Here is a 17,937-nt window from a genome sequence, read left to right on the forward strand (position 1 = left end):
CTAAATTAATTTTATCACCCACTAATGAGTTGACCTAATCTAAACACTAATCTACATCATGTGTCACAGATAGTTAGAAACATTGTTAACATATACAACCAAGGTGCTAATTGCTCAATTCTATAGTGGGTGCAGAAGAAGAAAAGACACAGTTGAATATGGACAGAAACTACCTGGGAGGTTTTCAAATTAGAAAGAAGAATTGAGCCTTGAATATATGGGTAAAATATAGTGTGATAAAGAAGAGGCAGTGAACGATTGAGAAACTTAAACTGGGGGAAAGACCCTCAGATGTAAATGTAAAAAGATTTCTTTTCCTTTAAAAATAAAATCTAAGTATTTAACATAAAAATCTAACCATTTAACCTAAAAATCTAACTATTTAACATAAAAATACATAAGAACACCATTTTGTATAGTAAAAGTCTCAATAATTTCAAAGATAAGAACAAATTTTAATGTTTCACCTACAGAAAATATACAGAATTCTGAAAAATCAAATACAGCTTTCAAAGAATGAAAATCTATATAATTGATTTAGACAGAACTTGATACAATATCTGTTTTATACTCTTGTTATAAATTCAAAAGGGGTCAAATAGTCTAATAGCAAAGTGATAGCAGCCTGAAAACAAGTGACTGTACATTCCCCCAACCCAATTTTTCTGTGCTTCTCTTATGTTCAAAGATTTATGCAAAAACAAAATTTTGGAATCTCCTCCTTGTCGACCTCTGTACACATTACAGAAAAAAAAAAAAATCCTAGGATATAATGAGGTATACGGCACAAAACTAGCTGGCTGAACTCCTCAGTGACTCCCCTGCATTCACCCTCAGAATTTCTCTCTACTCCTGGCAAAAAGTAAGCAAACAAAACACAAACCCAGAAATCTATTTTGTATGTGTATGTAAAATGTGCACACCACAGTGCAAATATGTGATCATAGTTTTTAAATGTGCACGCTTGACAGTTAGGTAATATCACTGTAATCGTTAGGTGAAATTTCAATCCCTTTGATGAAGATAGGATCTTTCAGTCAAGCCCTGACAGAAAACCTTTGGTTCCTGTTAGACCCCTCCCTCCCCAGTCAGCTGCTGGGCTCCATCCGGAGGGATGGAGGCTCTCCCTCTCCATCATAGCAAAGCGTTCCCAGACCCAGGAGAAACCCTGGGTTCCTGCAGAGCACTCAAAGTGCAGAGAAGTGTCCCAGCTCTGCAAAGGGCAGCTGGAAATGGATTTAAAATGGCAACGCGGACCAATCAGCGCTGCCGCGCCAAAGCAGACATTTACATGCGCCTCCTCCACATGCACAGCGGAACCTGGCGGTGCCTAACTCCTGCTTAGGGCTGCAAAGTAGGCGTTTTTATTCCTCGGTGGTCTGTATCTTTGAAAAAAGAAATTCTTCCCCAGGTGAAAGTTTTTATTTTGGAATTAGTCCAAAATAATTTTGGGTGTGATGTGTGAAAATCTGAACCTAATTTTTTCAGTTTTGTGTTATTCAAGGATGAAAAGAGGTACATTTAAAAATGTACTCCACCTTTTAAAAATGGACTGTGGCCATTATGGTGTTCACATAACTCAGAAACAGCCCAGGCTATAAAATTAGGACTTGGCAGAAAGAGTTCTGAGGCAGAAGGTTAAATCGAGGTAAACTGAAGGGAGAGTTGGGCAGTTAGTGCAATTGTGGTCTTAGGAATCTACGAGGTGCTCTTTACCCTGCGAATGTCGGATCCCCGGGGAGGGGTTGGGGAGGGAACTTCGATCGCCTCTAGTCTTTCCTGGAGAAAAAAGTTCAATGAAGAAGCTGGCGCGCTGTGTGTGTGCACATTGTTTGCACGTGTCTGCGAATGTGCGTATCTGCGTGCCTGTGTGTGTGTGTAAATGCGCGTGTTTACAAGCGCATGCGTGCCCCCGTGTATCTGCGTGCAAGTGTGCATGTGCTTACACGCGTGTTCGTGTGTATCTGCGTGCATGTGTCCGTGTATGTGCGCGCTCGCCCTCCCGCAGGCTCTGTGGTGAGGGCATTCCGAGGCGGAGTAGGGCTGTCAGGGACCCTCTTCCACTCCTCTGCAGTCCCTTCCCACTCACAGGGAACCGGAGCGCTGCCTCGGGTGCAGCCTAGACGCTTCCTGCAAAGTGTTGGCTCGGCACCGTGGAGGCGCAGGTAAAGGCCGAGCCCCGAAACGTGGCTCCGGGACAGTCTCATTCCCGCGTCTTCCCAGGACAACCGCCCAGGGGTGACCTCGAACGGCGGGTGGGGCTAGGCCCACGGCGAGCCTGCCCGGGATCCCGGCCTGTCCCTTTAACCCCGCCGCCGGGCAGGAGCACGTGAGCCGGGCTCCGGGTGGCATCCGGGCGCCGCCGCCGCCGAGGCAGTTGTATTTCGAACGCTGCCGCTGGCTAGCGGCCAGGCGCCTTGGCTCCGGGGTCCGCCTGGCCTCCCTCCTCCTCATACTTTTCTTCCTGCGCAGCCCCCTCCCCTTTATCCGCCCACGATTAGAGGTGGGCACTCCCCCCCCCAGCGCAAGCGCGCGCACGCACACACACCACACACACTCACACTCACACACACTCACACACACTCATCCCACTTGAATCTTGGGGTAGGAACTCAGAAAACTTTCAGCCCGGGCAGCGCGCGCTTGGTGCAAGACTCAGGAGCGAGCAGCCCGTCCCCCACCGACTCTCCGGTGCCGCTGCCGCCTGCTCCCGCCACCCGAGGAGGCGAGGTGCCACCCACTGCTCTGTCCTCTGCCTGTGCTCCGCGCCCGACCCTATCCCGGCGGAATCTCCCCATCCTCCTTTGCTTTCCGACTGCCCAAGGCACTTTCAATCTCAATCTCTTTCTCTCTCTCTCTCCCTCTCTCCCTTTCTCTCTCTCTCTCTCTCTCTGCGGAGCAGGGTTGGGGGGAAGAGGAGGAGGAATTCTTTCCCCGCCTAACATTTCAAGGGACACGATTCTCTCCCAGTCTCTCCCCTTTCCAAGCCGCTTCCGAAGTGCTCCCGGTGCCCGCAACTCCTGATCCCAACCCGCGAGAGGAGCCTCTGCCACCTCAAACTCTCTCTTCCTTCTCCCTCGCTTCCCTCCTCCTCTCGCTACCTCCACCTCCACCGCCACCTCCACCTCCGGCACCCACCCACCGCCGCCGCCGCCGCCGCCGCCACCGGCAGCGCCTCCTCCTCTCCTCCTCCTCCTCCCCTCTTCTTTTTTTGGCAGCCGCTGGACGTCCGGTGTTGATGGTGGCAGCGGCGGCAGCCTAAGCAACAGCAGCCCTCGCAGCCCGCCAGCTCGCGCTCGCCCCGCCGGCGTCCCCAGCCCTATCACCTCATCTCACGAAAGGTGTTGGGCAGCCCCGGGGCGGTCGAGGCGAAGCGGCTGCAGCGGCGGTAGCGGCGGCGGGAGGCAGGATGAGCGCACGCGGCGAGGGCGCTGGGCAGCCGTCCACTTCAGCCCAGGGACAACCTGCCGCCCCCGCGCCTCAGAAGAGAGGACGCGGCCGCCCCAGGAAGCAGCAGCAAGTCAGTACGCGGGCGCGGAGGGGACACCAGCCCACTCCGTCTCCCCTGCCGGGGCCCCGCCACGCGCGGGGCGGCCGGAGCGCGGGAGCCCAGTCGCCGCGGTCGTCGCACGCAGTCCGCCGGTCGGCGGGGGGGAGCGGCGCAGACCCCACGAGTGCGCCGAGCAGACCCGGGGCGCCAGCGCCCCTCCGGGCGGGGAGATGGGGAGCCGCGGCGGGCGGCCGGGGGAAGGCGGGAGGTGGGGTCGGGCGAAGCGCGTCCTCGGACTTTCGCTATTGTGCACCGCCCCGAGTGGCGCGGTGTCGCCCGGTGACTGGAAGCGGCCAGGGTTTGACAAACCCGGGCTCGCAGGCGCTTTCCGAGACGGTTTTGTAACTGCCCGGGGGAAAGGAGGTGTCGGGGACCCGGGCGCTCCGGCGGATCTGAGCTGAAGGGAGTGTAATCCCGAGGGCCGGAGGCTCTTTCTCCCGCCTCTCGGGTCTGCTCGCGGGTCGGGGGCTGGCGCGCCGCAGCCACCCCCTTGGCGCCCTCCTCCAAGTTCTCGGTGGCCCAAGACTCGCGCCCTCCCGACAAAGAACGCATGGGGACCCAGCTGCCTGGTCCTCTTCGGGCTCTTTAAACGTGGTGCGGCGGCCGCCGGAGGTGGCCCGGGGCAGGGGCTACGGGTGAGCCTGGTTCCCCGTGAGACCGGGTTAACTCGCCCCGCCAAGAGCGCGTTGAAAGGAGTGTCCGAGAGAGTGCAGAGTAGCCAGGGTCGCTTCCTTGTCAGGCGCCGGGTCCCCCTTTTGCCCCTGGATCCCGCGCCTCTGAGCTGCAGCCATTAAATGTTCTTCTCCTAGGCCAGTGGCCGAGGGTTGGGTAGGGGACGATCGAGGGGCGCCCGGGACCCCGCGGAGTGGAGGGTTTTGTCTGCGGATGCAACCAATTAAGCGTGCAGCCGGCGCTCGCAGAGCTGCGCGCAGCGCGCAGGGCTGGGGGTTTTGTTCGCTGTAATTTCCAAGCCGCGGCGAGCAGAGTTGAAGCGGAGTATGTCTATTGAGAACATTTAAACTCCACTTCCTCGGGCTTTAAAACTTGCTCGCTCCTTAGCCTTAGTTCGCTTCCTTCGTGGCAAACAGGCTGATTAGAAAATAATCCCAGAGTCCCAAAGCTGCCCGAGAGCAAGGTGAGGAAATTGAACAATGTTGCTTGCCAGTGCATTTTAGAAAAATTGAGCGTTGTACCTTTTTGAAATCATCAAAGGAAACAAGCCGATTTAGAGGCCCCTGAGTTTTCCCGCTCTGCCCTAGCGACACTTTACACGGCATTTGAATCCTGTTTTACACCTCCCAGGAAGTCTCTGCCCTCCCCCCCTTGTTTCCCACTCGCCACCCAGCTCTCTCTGACTCACTAATTGCGCCCCCCCCCAAAAAAAAAAAATTCGAAAAGAAATTACAATGGAGTCTGGAGGTGATTGGATGCTTTACCTTTGAGTTAAGGCAGAGTTCACAAAGAAAGAAAAATGTGTCTCCGATGTGTTTGCTCTCGATGTGCCCACTGGCGCTAGTGGTCCCACAGAAGCTTTCAGGGAACCTTCCCCGGATTCTCTAAATGGGATGCGAATTTTCATTGAGGACTTTCATGGGTTTTAAGTTAATTAGTCTCACTTAATCACCGAATCTGAATGAAATGTGAATAGATGATTCATTGGATAAATATTTGGGATCTGGAATATTAATCATCGCATTCTCTTAACCACTTGAGTATTTACTACTTGGCATAGGAGCCATTGAAAGTTTTGCTAAACCTAGTGATTGCTTCCATTTCTCATTCCCAGACACTCCACTCCTCCTTATTTTTACCCCCTTTTAGATTTCTCCACTACACCCCCGTAACAGTTTTCTCAAAAGAGAGTTTTGAAGAAAATATGTTTATTTTTATCAAAAGATATTTAAATTTAGACTGGAGACCATGCCAGCATCTCCAAAAGGAAGTGGAGAATTGAAGCGATTAACTAGATAATTCAAGCAAAACCTCCCACCATAGATTTGCCATAATTATTTGGAAATTTTAGGGGGAATGGAGTTATTTTGAATTGAAGAACTTGAATAATTCCTTCAGTATTTCACTCAGAATGTGTCAGTTGAATCATAATCCACCTAGAAGGCAGGTATACAAAGATGATTAAAAGCCACCTTTTCAATATGGAAGATTGTTGAAACATCTATGATGTTAGCTTCATATTTCTGTTTGAAATGCTAGTATAATGGAGAGTGGTATTCGTTTAAAATGCTTATTATTCCTATGAGTTGCCAAATACACAGCTCTGTAAATTTTAAACCTTAAAAGTATATGACTTTCTTTCTAGGACATGCAGCCTCTTCAGCCTTTGTTACCATTTTAGGTTTGAAGTAGAATCTAGTTTTCATATACAAAATAGAGTTTCCTCTTTGAACCCTTGGATTAAAAGTATAGTTATTTCTCCTTTCTGTAAACTCTGTACCATCATCATCCATTTATGCTTGAACTGAATGTGTTCCAACAGCTCTTTTGAGCAGCACATGCAGAAAATATAGCTAAAGAGTCAGGGTCAATTTCTTTCAGACGTTCTTGCCACAACAGCATTTTTTTTCCCTCACAATTAGGAACCAACCGGTGAGCCCTCTCCTAAGAGACCCAGGGGAAGACCTAAAGGCAGCAAAAACAAGAGTCCTTCTAAAGCAGCTCAAAAGGTGAGATTTCTCAAGTCAAGCTCTCCTAACTTCATCAACGACTACAGGAGCCTCCCTGTAACTTTCCCATTCTAACTCTGCACCTAGAAATTTGTCCCAACTGGGTAACCCAAGACTCATTTCCTATATTTAACATTAGTTAGATGGAGGTTAACTTTTTTTCTAAGTAGATGCTCAGCATTAAACGTTTTCGAAGATACTTAACAGTGTTATTTTGAAACAAACAAACAGCTATCAAATAATTTGAACCTTAAAACGGGTAGAAGTGAGGAAGGAAGGGGGGTGGAGAATGACACAATTACTATTTGTACCAGTTGTAAACGGTTAAAAACAAATCAAAACTATAGATTTTGTCTGGTGATAAAGTTTTTGCAATTACCTCTGAAAAATGATAGAGATTGATTTACTTTGTGTTTATTACATGGCTACTGCACACCAAATCCCCCTATTAAAGTATTTTGCCAAATAGATGACAATTAGAAGTAAATCTAGTTGTGGAATAGTGGAAAAAATTTGTGAATTTTACAGCTTTAATTGTGATAATAAAGTATACTGTTTGTTTCACAATAAACCTGCAGTATAGTATAATCTCAAAAAGCCTTTCATCAAGTAACATAGAGATGTCTGAATTGGACAATGAAACTTTTTTTTAAACAAATATTTGGCTCATTTAATATCTCTTTTTGGGCAGAATACAACCCAGTTAAATGTGACATTCAGTTTTCTTAATAAATTTAAACTTGCAGTTTAAGATAACTTAAGGTTGGCTGTATTTAAGCTAGCAAAGAGGAACTATGTCAAGGTTAATGCATGTATAGAGAAGTACCAGTCACTTTTTTGGCTTTATAAATAAATTGGGGAAAAAAGTTTCTGCATTTTATTTGTAGGTTTGTATAGTAATTGAGAACAAAGTTTCAAAAATCAGAAGTAAATTTGGATATACCTTTTCAACGGATTTGAGTACACCATGCACAGTATTTGTTAGAAAGGACTATATGCTCATTGTTTGGGGATTCATGTTTTGTGTGGTTTTCTCTGTGACTTTGGGTACTAACTGTAACATGTGTGATGGTTTTCAGTGTTGTATACTGCCACAGCAACTAATAGCACATATAAAGTTTTAGGAAGTAATTATGAGTTCTTGTCTGTATTAACAGTTTTGAACAGAATTGAGGGAGCATATTTCTAATATATTTAAATTTAATTGCTTCTTAGAGTTTAGATTTAATTGTATTTCATAATCAATCAATGAACTTTAAAATAGCTCTAAGTGACCATGTTATTTAAAAGTGGCAATGTGTAATCTGGTATTCCTAATATGAATACTTTATATTTCTTTCATTTTACCTCATTTATAAATTAACTAAAAAGGACTGATTTTACCAAGGAGTTTCTCTATATTTCTTTCATTTTACCTCATTTATAAATTAACTAAAAAGAACTGATTTTACCAAGGAGTTTCTCTATGTTGCATAAGTGTGGAGTTTACCTAATTTACTTTTATTCTAAGGAGTTGCACAAATGAATATCTTGTTAGGTAGCTAACATACATTTAAGCCATGCTGTAATTTCTCTGAAAAATGCATCATGATAATATCTCCTAGGAAGAAATCTTTAAATTTCAGCATAAATAAGTAATTTGACATTCAATACTAAAAACGAAAATAAATTGTCTCCCATGTTTCACTGTATTCCGTGTTTTCTGAATGAATAGAAAGAAATATTCCCATCACCTCCTCTTCATTTTAAAAAGCTTACCATGAGTAAGAAAATTTGTATTGAGAAAAGGGAAGCTAAGAACTCTGCCTAATTTACCACCTAAAGCAAAATTTTTTAAGTTGATCTATTCCTAAGTAAGGGTGGATTTATTTTTAGTGACTCTAGTGACAGGCATTTGTAAATGACTCCCCAGGCCACTCATCTTTCTGAAATTTTTCATGTGTATGTATACATTATTCCAATTTCCAAAATAGAAGTAGGCTTCCTTTTTTCTAAAGAAGTCCTTCTCTAGAATCTTTCATTCTTTCAGACACCATTATTTCCCACAATGCTATTATAAAAATCCCTCTCGTAATAAAAATGAATAAATACATTTGCCCATAACATTACTGTTATTTGTCTTTAGTTTTATAAATTACGCTTCATCTGGAGAAGATAATACTTTGCAAAATAATGAATGACATTGATGAATTGTTCATGGCATGTGTAAACTTAGGGTATTTTCACTTTCAAATCAGAATTTGTTGAGTATGTTACTATTCTATATAAACAAGATTTTCAAACATATTTGTTTATTAAGCATATATAGTATTCTAACAAAACATGTTTGTCAGGATTTTGAAATGTAAATCTTTTTAGAAAAAATTATATTGTTCATAGCACATAAGATAAACATACCCCGTGAGACTGACCAGAGTAGATATGAGAAGTCTTCTATGAGTTACAAAGTGGATGTTTTCCTGTAAACTGAGACCCATCACAGTGAAAAATACATTGCAAAGACTGGTAAGTGTATGAGAAGAAAGAATCCTAAAATTAGAGGATCTACAATGCACACTGAAATCCTGATGGTTATATGCTTAAAATTTCTTGCTGCTTGGAGTTTCTTGACTAACAAAGTTTATATTTGGACTCAGCAACTGGCCTTGGGACATTTGAAAACAAAACTGTTTATTAGAAAATTAACAGTGTGAAACTGGACCATGCATGCAGAATATTGCAAGACCAAGTGAATGACTACCAAATTAGCCATCACTTTAATTTCAAACCATAAGCAGTAGAAAATGAATTTATACTGTATGTAAAACAAACATATTTATAAAAACACAATTTGCTGTGTTTGGAACTTTTGGAAGAGAATATAATTATTCTTCAGTCTACTTAATATTCCATTAAAACGAATTACTATGCATGACCATTGTGTGACAGTGCTAGTCATTTCTCAGAACTCCAATCTAAGTGCTCAAAATTTGTCCTTGAATAAGTTTCATATAGTTACCTGAATAAAAGAAAAGAAATCAGAAGTTAACATTTTCCTGAATAATTAATTTGTCCATGTGTGTATATGTCTGTGTGAGCATATCTTTAACCTTTTATTTAGTTTTTGGTCTGAGTTACACCTATAACCAGTTATGTCTTAACTTCCTTTTTTGTTTTGTTTTGCTTTGCTTTACTCTCCTCATTGTGCTGGATGGAAATCTTAGCATTTTCACAGCTCCCAAATGTTTAGAGAGAAAGAAGTTATAATCTCCTTTAGTTTAGGGTTTTGTTGTATTTTTTTAATCATGACAGAATACTGGAGGAGTTGTCACTAATCCTTCAGTGTTGAAGGTCTCAAATCAAATTCATTTTAAAATTCTAAGCCAATTCTCATTCACATATTTTTAGGAAATTTTTTTTTCTGAGGTTGAATTAAATTTTATTGGAAGGATAATGAAAATTTTGAAAAAATATCTCAGGTGTGAGATAACCCTAATTCATCATGTCATATGTTTGCTTTACTACCCTTTTGACCTTAGGTGTAAAAGTCAAAGTACAGAATGAAAATATCTAGATAAAGTAGCTATAGTTAAAACAATGTGTTCAGAGCAAATGTTTAATCTCTATGTTCAATTTGCTGTAAAAAGAAGGCCTGAATTAATTAGATACTGTAAAGACTACTCCACGCTCCTCCTAATCATTTACACTCCTAGAAATGTGGTTTGCTTTTCATAATCATTACCAACACCAATCACAGATGTTTTAGGAAGAGAGAAGATGAGTTTTAGTTACCATTTCAGATAAATCATTCAGCATAGATGCTGAGTGAGGACAGAATTTTCTTCAGAATATAGTAGGCCTGATTGAAGGGAGAAACCAAAGGCATTATTATAGGTGAGTTAAGAAATGTAACATTGTAAGTTATCATATAATTCTGGCCTAAGGTTTCTAAATTGAATTACTATGATTTAGTTTAATTCCTCTGTGTTTCAATGGACAGGTAAGTTTCATTGTGGGATTCAGGGCCCTATCTGAGGATACAAATGAATTCAGGCAGGTGGAATTAAGTAAAGCCCAATTGTTGTTCCATTATCTTGATATTTTAGGCTGACTTACCTAAACAATTGACTCATTTTTTCTTTCATTTTGCCAGGGAAGACAAAGCCTTACTTAATGCATCAGCACATTCTATCTGGCAGTGCTTTGAATCCTCACAGATTATGATCCAAATATGAGAGATTAAAATACATTTGAATTATGAAGTAATTTTATTTCAAGGGACCCATAGTTCTACTTCTCTGGAACCTCTCATCCTTCTGAACTCTTCTGAACTTGAAGCCTTCTCATTTCTCTGGCTGACCTACATTCCTGGCTCATTTTTATCTCAAGTTCTCAACAGATCGTTTTGCTGAGAAGATAGAATATACCAGATTGGTATTCCATTGCATTTCAGTTCTTTCTTGAGAGTAGATGGTTGCTGAAGAGCACTTTATGTCAGTTAAATCATTCAAACCTGTCTTGTCTTGTTACTTGACTTTCTGCAGTTCCCAGAGCAGAAGGCACAAGGTGGAAACAGAATTTAATTTCACTGTCCTAGATTCTGAAGGTTTTAGTTATGAATCTTTGTTCTGCCAACCAGGAGAAAAGGGGAAGTAGAGAACTGACTATCTGTTAGGGCATTGCGTTATTTCATATTGTTTTAATACACTGAGCAATTCTGAATGGCATATTCTATTTAATTTAGGGAAGAGTAGTGCAGGCATTCTCTTTTGTCTAGGATAATGTTTGCTCAGAAGGTAACTCCTGTGAGCAATAGCAATGATCTCTTGTTTCATTGCTATTGATTTTTCTGATTACAAAAGAGGTAGAGGGGAGATTTGGAAGAGGAGAATCCTAAACTTTGAAAATGATAACTTTGCCTATCATTCTGGCTTTGGTTTTAACTTAGTGTTTGTATACAGGAAGATAAGCATGCGCAAAATAAGGACACACCAGAGTCGACATTAAGGGCTAATTTGGGTAATAAGCAGGAACTACAGTGGGTGATGGGAGTTACTTATGTTTCCTATTGGAAAATGTATTGTGATAGCAAATCGTAATGTCTTTTCAAGGCTAAAAGTGTTGCATATAAAATTAGGAAACTCACAGTACTGGATTATCAAAAAGGTAAAATGAGAATTTCCTCAATGCTCAGTGGGACTGATTCGTATAGTCGACTTTGATGTCAGTGTACATTGATTTATACTGTTTATATATTTAAAAATAGCAACTGAAGGAAATAGAATGTGCTTTCTAGGCTTTGGATAGTGGGCTTCATGCAAATCAAGATACAAGCAAACAAAACAGGGCACCATCACACCAAATATTTTTCTAGTCCTTTTTTTTTACAGATGCACTGATGAATTTGAAGTGGGGGAGTTCTGGCTGTATCATAGTACATAAAAAAATACGATGAGAGAACCTGTAATAGCAAAAAATTAATAGCCATCTATACCTGACCCTGAAGTCAGAATTGAATTATTCTTAGTTTCTGACCTCTGCTCTTGCCCATGTGTTTATAGGAAATTTGGAAATATATTGCTTTTATTAATTTGATTTTCACCCTAGAAGGTTATCTTCTATTTTTAAACTTTTCCCATGGCAGTTTTATTTTATATGGGAATAGCTGTCCAAAGAACAGACACTTTACTGCCTTGAAATCAGATTGGGTCTCAGTTCTACTATCTGTGAATATGGGCAGGTTGCTTAATCTCCCATTTGTAAAACAGGGGAAGTAACAGCTGCCCTGGCCTACTTAAGTAAGATAATGCTTGGAAAGTCATTTTGGAAACTTATAGAATTGGTAAGTATTATTTTTGTGGGTAGCATTTTATAATAAGGGGAGAGCGAAGAAGTTACATTTGACTACTTGCTAAATGCCATCGCTTTTGTCAGGCACTTTACATGTATATTAGCTCTTTTAATCCTGATTTAGGCATTGTGGCCTTCATTCCACAGATGAGAAAACTTTGATTCAAAGATGTAAACCAGGACATGTCTGATACTCAACTCTGGTAAATGGTAGCACCTGGGTTTGAATTCACTTTAATTCTAAAGCTTGGACTCTTTCTACTACTATGTGCTGCTGAATGTTCTGTAAAATATTTGTTACAAGGTAGATTTCTGTTATCTCCAGTGACCTGAAATGCGGGTTGGAGTTTAGGCTTTGAGAGACCTTTGAAGGGCCACTCCAAAGGTTATAAAAGGATTGGAAATGTATACCTTCTGCAACTGATACCCACCAAGACTTCTGGCTCCCAAATAGATCACAGGGCTATGTCTTTGGAGATTGTAGCAAATCCAGAAATTTTCTTCTTTGTTAAATGAGAGGGCTAAGTGAAATTATTTCTAAAGTTTTACTGAACTCTGGAATTCTGAAGACGGAACTAAGACACATATATAATATAAACACGTGTTTCCTTCCTTTCTTTCTTCGTTTTCTCTTGCCCTCCCTCCCCTCTTCCTCCTTCCTTTCTTTTTCCTTCCTTTCCCTCCCTCCCTCCCTCCTTTCCTTCCTTCCTCCCTTTCTCCCTTTCTCCCTTTCTTCCTTTCTTCCTCTCTCTCTGCCTCGCTCCCTCCCTTCCTCAACAAGTATGTAGTGAACACATCCTATACACCAGGCACTAGTGCTAAGTACTGTTTTTAAGCTCAAGAGATATGTTTGCGAATTTCTTTCCTAATTAGTTTTTAAAATGTGCAGTACATTGAAGAGCCTGGAGTACCAAAACTTCTTAGAGAAAAAAATAATCACATTTCCCATTTAACATTTCTCCCAATCCTCATGGACTTGCTTCTAAATATCTCATAAAATTAAGTATACAGTTTTGAATCTAAAATTTAAAACATAAAAAATATGAATGAGGGCAAGCAAGAGGGAAATGACACTTTTAATGAGATATGATTGTTGTAAATATTAGTGTAATAGTGCTGGTAATAGTCTGAAATTTCAGTTCTTACAAATGAGAATTCCTACCATCTCTCCCTTTTCTCTCTCGATGTGAACAATAAATAGAATTAGTTATGTCTGTTATATATGGGTTTGCAGTATAAAACCAAATTCTATTCTGGCAAAGGAAAACCAAATATACTCTTCTACAGTATTGCATATGTTAAAACAAAACAAGCCCCCTGAATGTTTTGTTTGTCTTTTTTGAAAAATAATATCCTGAAGAGCATTAAACACAGGAAAACAATACTAAAGCTGGTGTTTTCCAATATGTAAAAATCCTGGATCTAAGTTGGTTTACAAACTGAAACCCTAACTTGTTTTGCAGACTTTGTGGAGTTTGATTAGAATGATTAAATAATGTGGGTTTTAAAGAACAATGAAAACCTCCCAGATCGTCGCCACACAGCACAGCTAATGTGTTTCTCCTAGATTTAGTCTCAGAAGAGAGTTTCAGTTTACATGTAACACTGGCCTGAACGACCAAGGAGCAAGTTTGCTTTTAACAAGTCCGAGTGATAATCATGATATTGTGCCCTTCAGTTAATGGTGCAAATTTTATTTCTCAATAGGCTTTTTGTAAATGAGATGTTCATTTAAAACTCATCTTATGTGCAGGGCTTTTTCTGTTTTTGAGAGATTTGCTTTTTCTGACTTTGAAATGCAGTGAAACCCTTGTAGAAAAAAAAAAAAAAGAAAACAAACCTCTCCCTTCAATAGATTTTGATACACCAGGATCACATCGTGGCCCCTGAAACATAACAACCTCTCAGAAAAAGCCTGATGTAGCACTGTTAGTTCCTAAAGTCAATAGCCTCCTTCTCCCACCCCCACTTTGCACCCCCATTCCCATTAAAAAGGATTTCTATTTTCCATGTTTGTATAATTTACTACTGGGTAAACTGTGCAATCTTAACAGTTGCTCCCAAAGATTAAGTCAGATGCTGCTTCTGTGCTAGAGAGCTCTGTACTTATGTGTAACTCACTATGCAATTGCCAAAGGATTCCTTAAAAGCTTCATTCTAAAGGTGACAGATGGGTGTCATGGAATACCTGCATTGACCAAACCTTCTATGAGAGGGAACTAACTTGAAGAAAAACTCCCTTTAAGGGTTCCATCTAGTTAGGAGTGAAAGAACACTTACGGAGCACCTCATGGGAGGCAGGCACTTCTAAGTACCTTGAGGAATGATGTCTCACAGGAGGTATCATCTCCATTTTACAGATGAAACCAAATTGAGGTCTTCAAGGACCTGCCCAAAGTCATAAAACTAAAATGGCAGAACAGGAATTGGAATCTAAACTTTCCAAGGCAGAGTCTGTGATCTTCTCAGGACACCTCCCTCTCTCTATGAGGCAATGCTCTGAAGAGGGTGTGATTTACTTGGCACTCCGGGCTTTCACTCAATTCATGCCCTTGGAACTGAAGGTAAGACAATGACCTCTGACAATAAATGATTCCCTTGTGGAGCCATTCAAAAGTAATAAACAATGATTCAGAGGGTACAAATCTGATGGTTAGATAGAACTCCTAAAAGCTACCAGGTTTCCTTTTGTTCTGGGAAATTAACTGAATCAGTGACAATTTTAGTCTCCTTACGTATGTTTTATGGTAGCAAATGCCTGTATCCTAAGGGGGAGTAGCATTGTTAAAAGGATAGGAGCACAGTCTTTAGAGTTAGACAAAACGGGGTTCAAATCCCAGGTCTGCCACTTTGTGTGTGACCTTGAGCCAGTGGTATACCTAACCTATTTAAGACTTAGTTGCTCATCTACAAAATAAGAGAAATGATAATACCCACTTCATAAGGCTGCTGTAAGGATTAACATAACATGTGTGACTGACAGTTGAGTGCCTGGGATATTTTAAATGCTCAGTAAGTGTGAGCTAACATTATAATCACATAGAGTCTGGGTTAGTTCATGGGACCCGTTGGTTAGTTCACGGGACTTGTTGACCTAGTAATGCCAGATCAGGGAGATACTATTTGGTGAGAAATGTCGTGGCTTATTTTTCTGTTATCTACCTGTATGTCTGTCTGCCTGCCTATTCATCTGTCAACTATCATGTAAATCTATCTATTTTTACCAGGCAGATTGAAGAGAAAAAGAGGAAAGTTTCATTTGACAGTGTAGACAGTCAGTATCACTGTACCAAGTACCCCCACTGGCTGCTAACTCAGATAACAAAAGCAAAATGTGAAACAAGGTATCCTGGTTCAGGTTACCCATATTTGTGTGTTAATATAGCTGTGGATGATTCTTATACATGGAACAATACGTGCTAAGTTTTTTTTAATCCTAAAAAGTATGAATGCATGCATGTTTTTATAGATGTATGTGGTATGTGTGTGCATTGGTGTGTTGTTATGTTTGAAGATTGGAGTAGGGCTGACAAAAACAGAAAAACTAATTGCTTTATAGATAATGTTAACAACTGTGATACCAGAAAAATCTTCTATGAAGTTAAAGCAATGAAACAAACTCTCAAGATAAAAGTATATTCGTGTTAAGTGTGGAATTATTGTTAATAAAGTACATTTTTAATTAATCATTATTTCTAGGCACATATAGTTTCCGTCACCGGGACAAACTGATGATTTCTGCTTGCTTTTTCTTTTCTCTCTGCGTTAGGTAAACTGATTGACAGGTGATTGTTTCAGGCAAGAAACAAGAAATTAACCATGTAGAAGTGTGCAAATGTTTGTTATTTTGAATTAGAATGCTTGCAAATTCTTTTTTACATTTAGACTTGTTTTTGACTACCAGTATAGGTAGAAGAGCTTTGTAAATTGTAAAGCAATATATCAATATTAATTTTTGCAACTTTAGTTGTGACATGGAAAAAACCTTGATCATCTTAAGAAATATTAATTTTCTAAAATACTAACTTGTGTAGTTACAGAATATGGGGATTTTTTTTAATATGAACAGAAATAAAAGCAAAATAGCTTTTTTAAAAAAGGCTTTTCACGTATTTCAGAAAAAATGACTATAGCAGGAGTCTTTTAGGGTGAGGGGTTGCATAGATGCCTCTTTACATCATGTAATGAAGAAGAATCTACTCAAAAATGTGGGAAAAGATGAACCTTAGAGGAGAAGGAGTTTGTTAAAACAACCCTGATACTTCATCTGCAAAGCAGAGCATTCTTACTTCAAATGTGTCCCTTGGTGCAGTACTTACAAACAATGTCAGGTAGGAAACTATAATGACTTCCTTTTTCATTTGCAGAAAGCAGAAGCCACTGGAGAAAAACGGCCACGAGGCAGACCTAGGAAATGGGTGAGTAATAAGATATAATTTTTCTTCTTTTTTTTTAAAGAAAAATTTCTGTTGTATTAAATGAGAAGAGTTACATTTCGCCGATTATGTGAATTTCCAACTTCTGGTTTGATGAATCTTTGAAAGGGTTAAGGCAAGAGACAAATTATCACCACTTCCTACCACTAGGCTCCAGGTGTTTACTCAGAACTCTTCTTTCCTGAAGGTGTACTCATTTTTCTATCTCTTATCAACATCAAAAGAGGCTCCACTCTGCCTTTGAATGGGGTAACAATAAGATGACTTGTTCAGTTGGTTGAGTAACTAAAGTTAAAGGGTATTATGAAACCTTGGAAGTTGATTAAAAATGATGATAAAATTCATACACAATGTGTATGCAATAACTTTTTAATGGTTTTCCTTTCTTTCTTTTTTTTTTTTTTTTTGTTTTCTCCATGGCTTTGTTTTGGACACATCTCATTTTCTAGGTGGTTTGTGTTTTCTTTTTCACATGGCTTTGTTAGGAAGCAAGGGTTTATTTCAAGTTTTTCTTGCTTCCCTTAGTAGTCATTCTCCACATGTAGACATTAGAGACAGCTGTATTCATACGAGTGCACTTGATCCCATAGGCACACAGATCCTGTTGTCACTGAAGAGCTTTGCTAATTTTACTGCTTGAACCTTGTTCCCTTGGTTGCTGTGTTACCCATGTTCTTCTGGTCTGTCTTTCCCACTAACAGAAAAGATAAGTCTTAAAAATCAATGAAATCTTTTCTCAAGAAGGGTGAGGGCATCCTTTATACCCAGTGTTGTATATGATGAGTTCTTTGACTTTTCTTTTTCCTCTTCCCCAGTTCATTCTTCATGCTCTAAATTTTAAAAAGGTTTTTTTTTAAAAAAAAATTTTTTTCTGTTATGCTGGATTGTATGTTCTTGTTTGCCATTCCTTTCTCCTCTAGAGTTCTGCATCACTTTCTATTTATACTTTGGTATTGCCTCTCATTTAATTTATTCATCTTGTATTTTTCCTTTGCTCAACATGTGTTGGGATTAGTTTTCTTGGCCCAAGGAAATGGGATGATCTTTAGATGAAAAACATCTCAGTGTTAAGGTGTAACCTTAAAGTAAGGGTATTTCATTCAACGTCTGTTCAATAAATTAGTTCTCTCCAAATCTACTTATCAAGTGGTGATCACCTAGCCTGTGCTTGATTACCTTTAAATTTAGGGAACTTGCTACCTCTCAAGGCTGCCTCTTTCTTCTAGGAAATCTCTGAACATTAGAAAATTATTCTGTCTGACTCCCTGTAACTTCTGTCCACCATCTCTAGGCCATCCTCCTGGGAATATACAGAGTAATTGTTTTCACTTTCACTCATGATAGCCCTGCAAACAGTTGAGGACAATTAACACATACTCTTGGTATGTGTATGTGTTTGTATCTAACACATACTCCAGTTTTCTCATTTTTTTCCCCATAA

The 17,937-nt window shown here is 40.5% G+C and overlaps 1 protein-coding gene across 5 annotated transcripts in view; it reads left to right on the forward strand.

The window, feature by feature from the left end:
• Nucleotides 1-2,591: 2,591 nt before the first annotated feature.
• HMGA2 (high mobility group AT-hook 2) overlaps nt 2,592-17,937 on the forward strand; it is a 135,650-nt gene continuing 120,304 nt past the window's right edge. For 3 of the 5 annotated variants that reach the window (XM_012444962.2, XM_012444963.2, XM_021670229.2), the window contains exons 1-3: nt 2,592-3,520; nt 6,145-6,231; nt 16,428-16,478. In XM_012444962.2, coding sequence (XP_012300385.1) covers nt 3,410-3,520; nt 6,145-6,231; nt 16,428-16,478 — 249 coding nt within the window. In that variant the 5' untranslated portion in view covers nt 2,592-3,409. The remainder of the gene's footprint in view (nt 3,521-6,144; nt 6,232-16,427; nt 16,479-17,937) is intronic. The other 2 variants (XM_012444964.3, XM_021670228.2) reach the window with 2 other exon arrangements.

Source organism: Aotus nancymaae, unplaced genomic scaffold (genome assembly GCF_030222135.1).
Source record: "Aotus nancymaae isolate 86718 unplaced genomic scaffold, 86718_ANA_hifiasm-v0.15.2.pri h1tg000016l, whole genome shotgun sequence".
NCBI classification, from domain to species: domain Eukaryota; kingdom Metazoa; phylum Chordata; class Mammalia; order Primates; family Aotidae; genus Aotus; species Aotus nancymaae.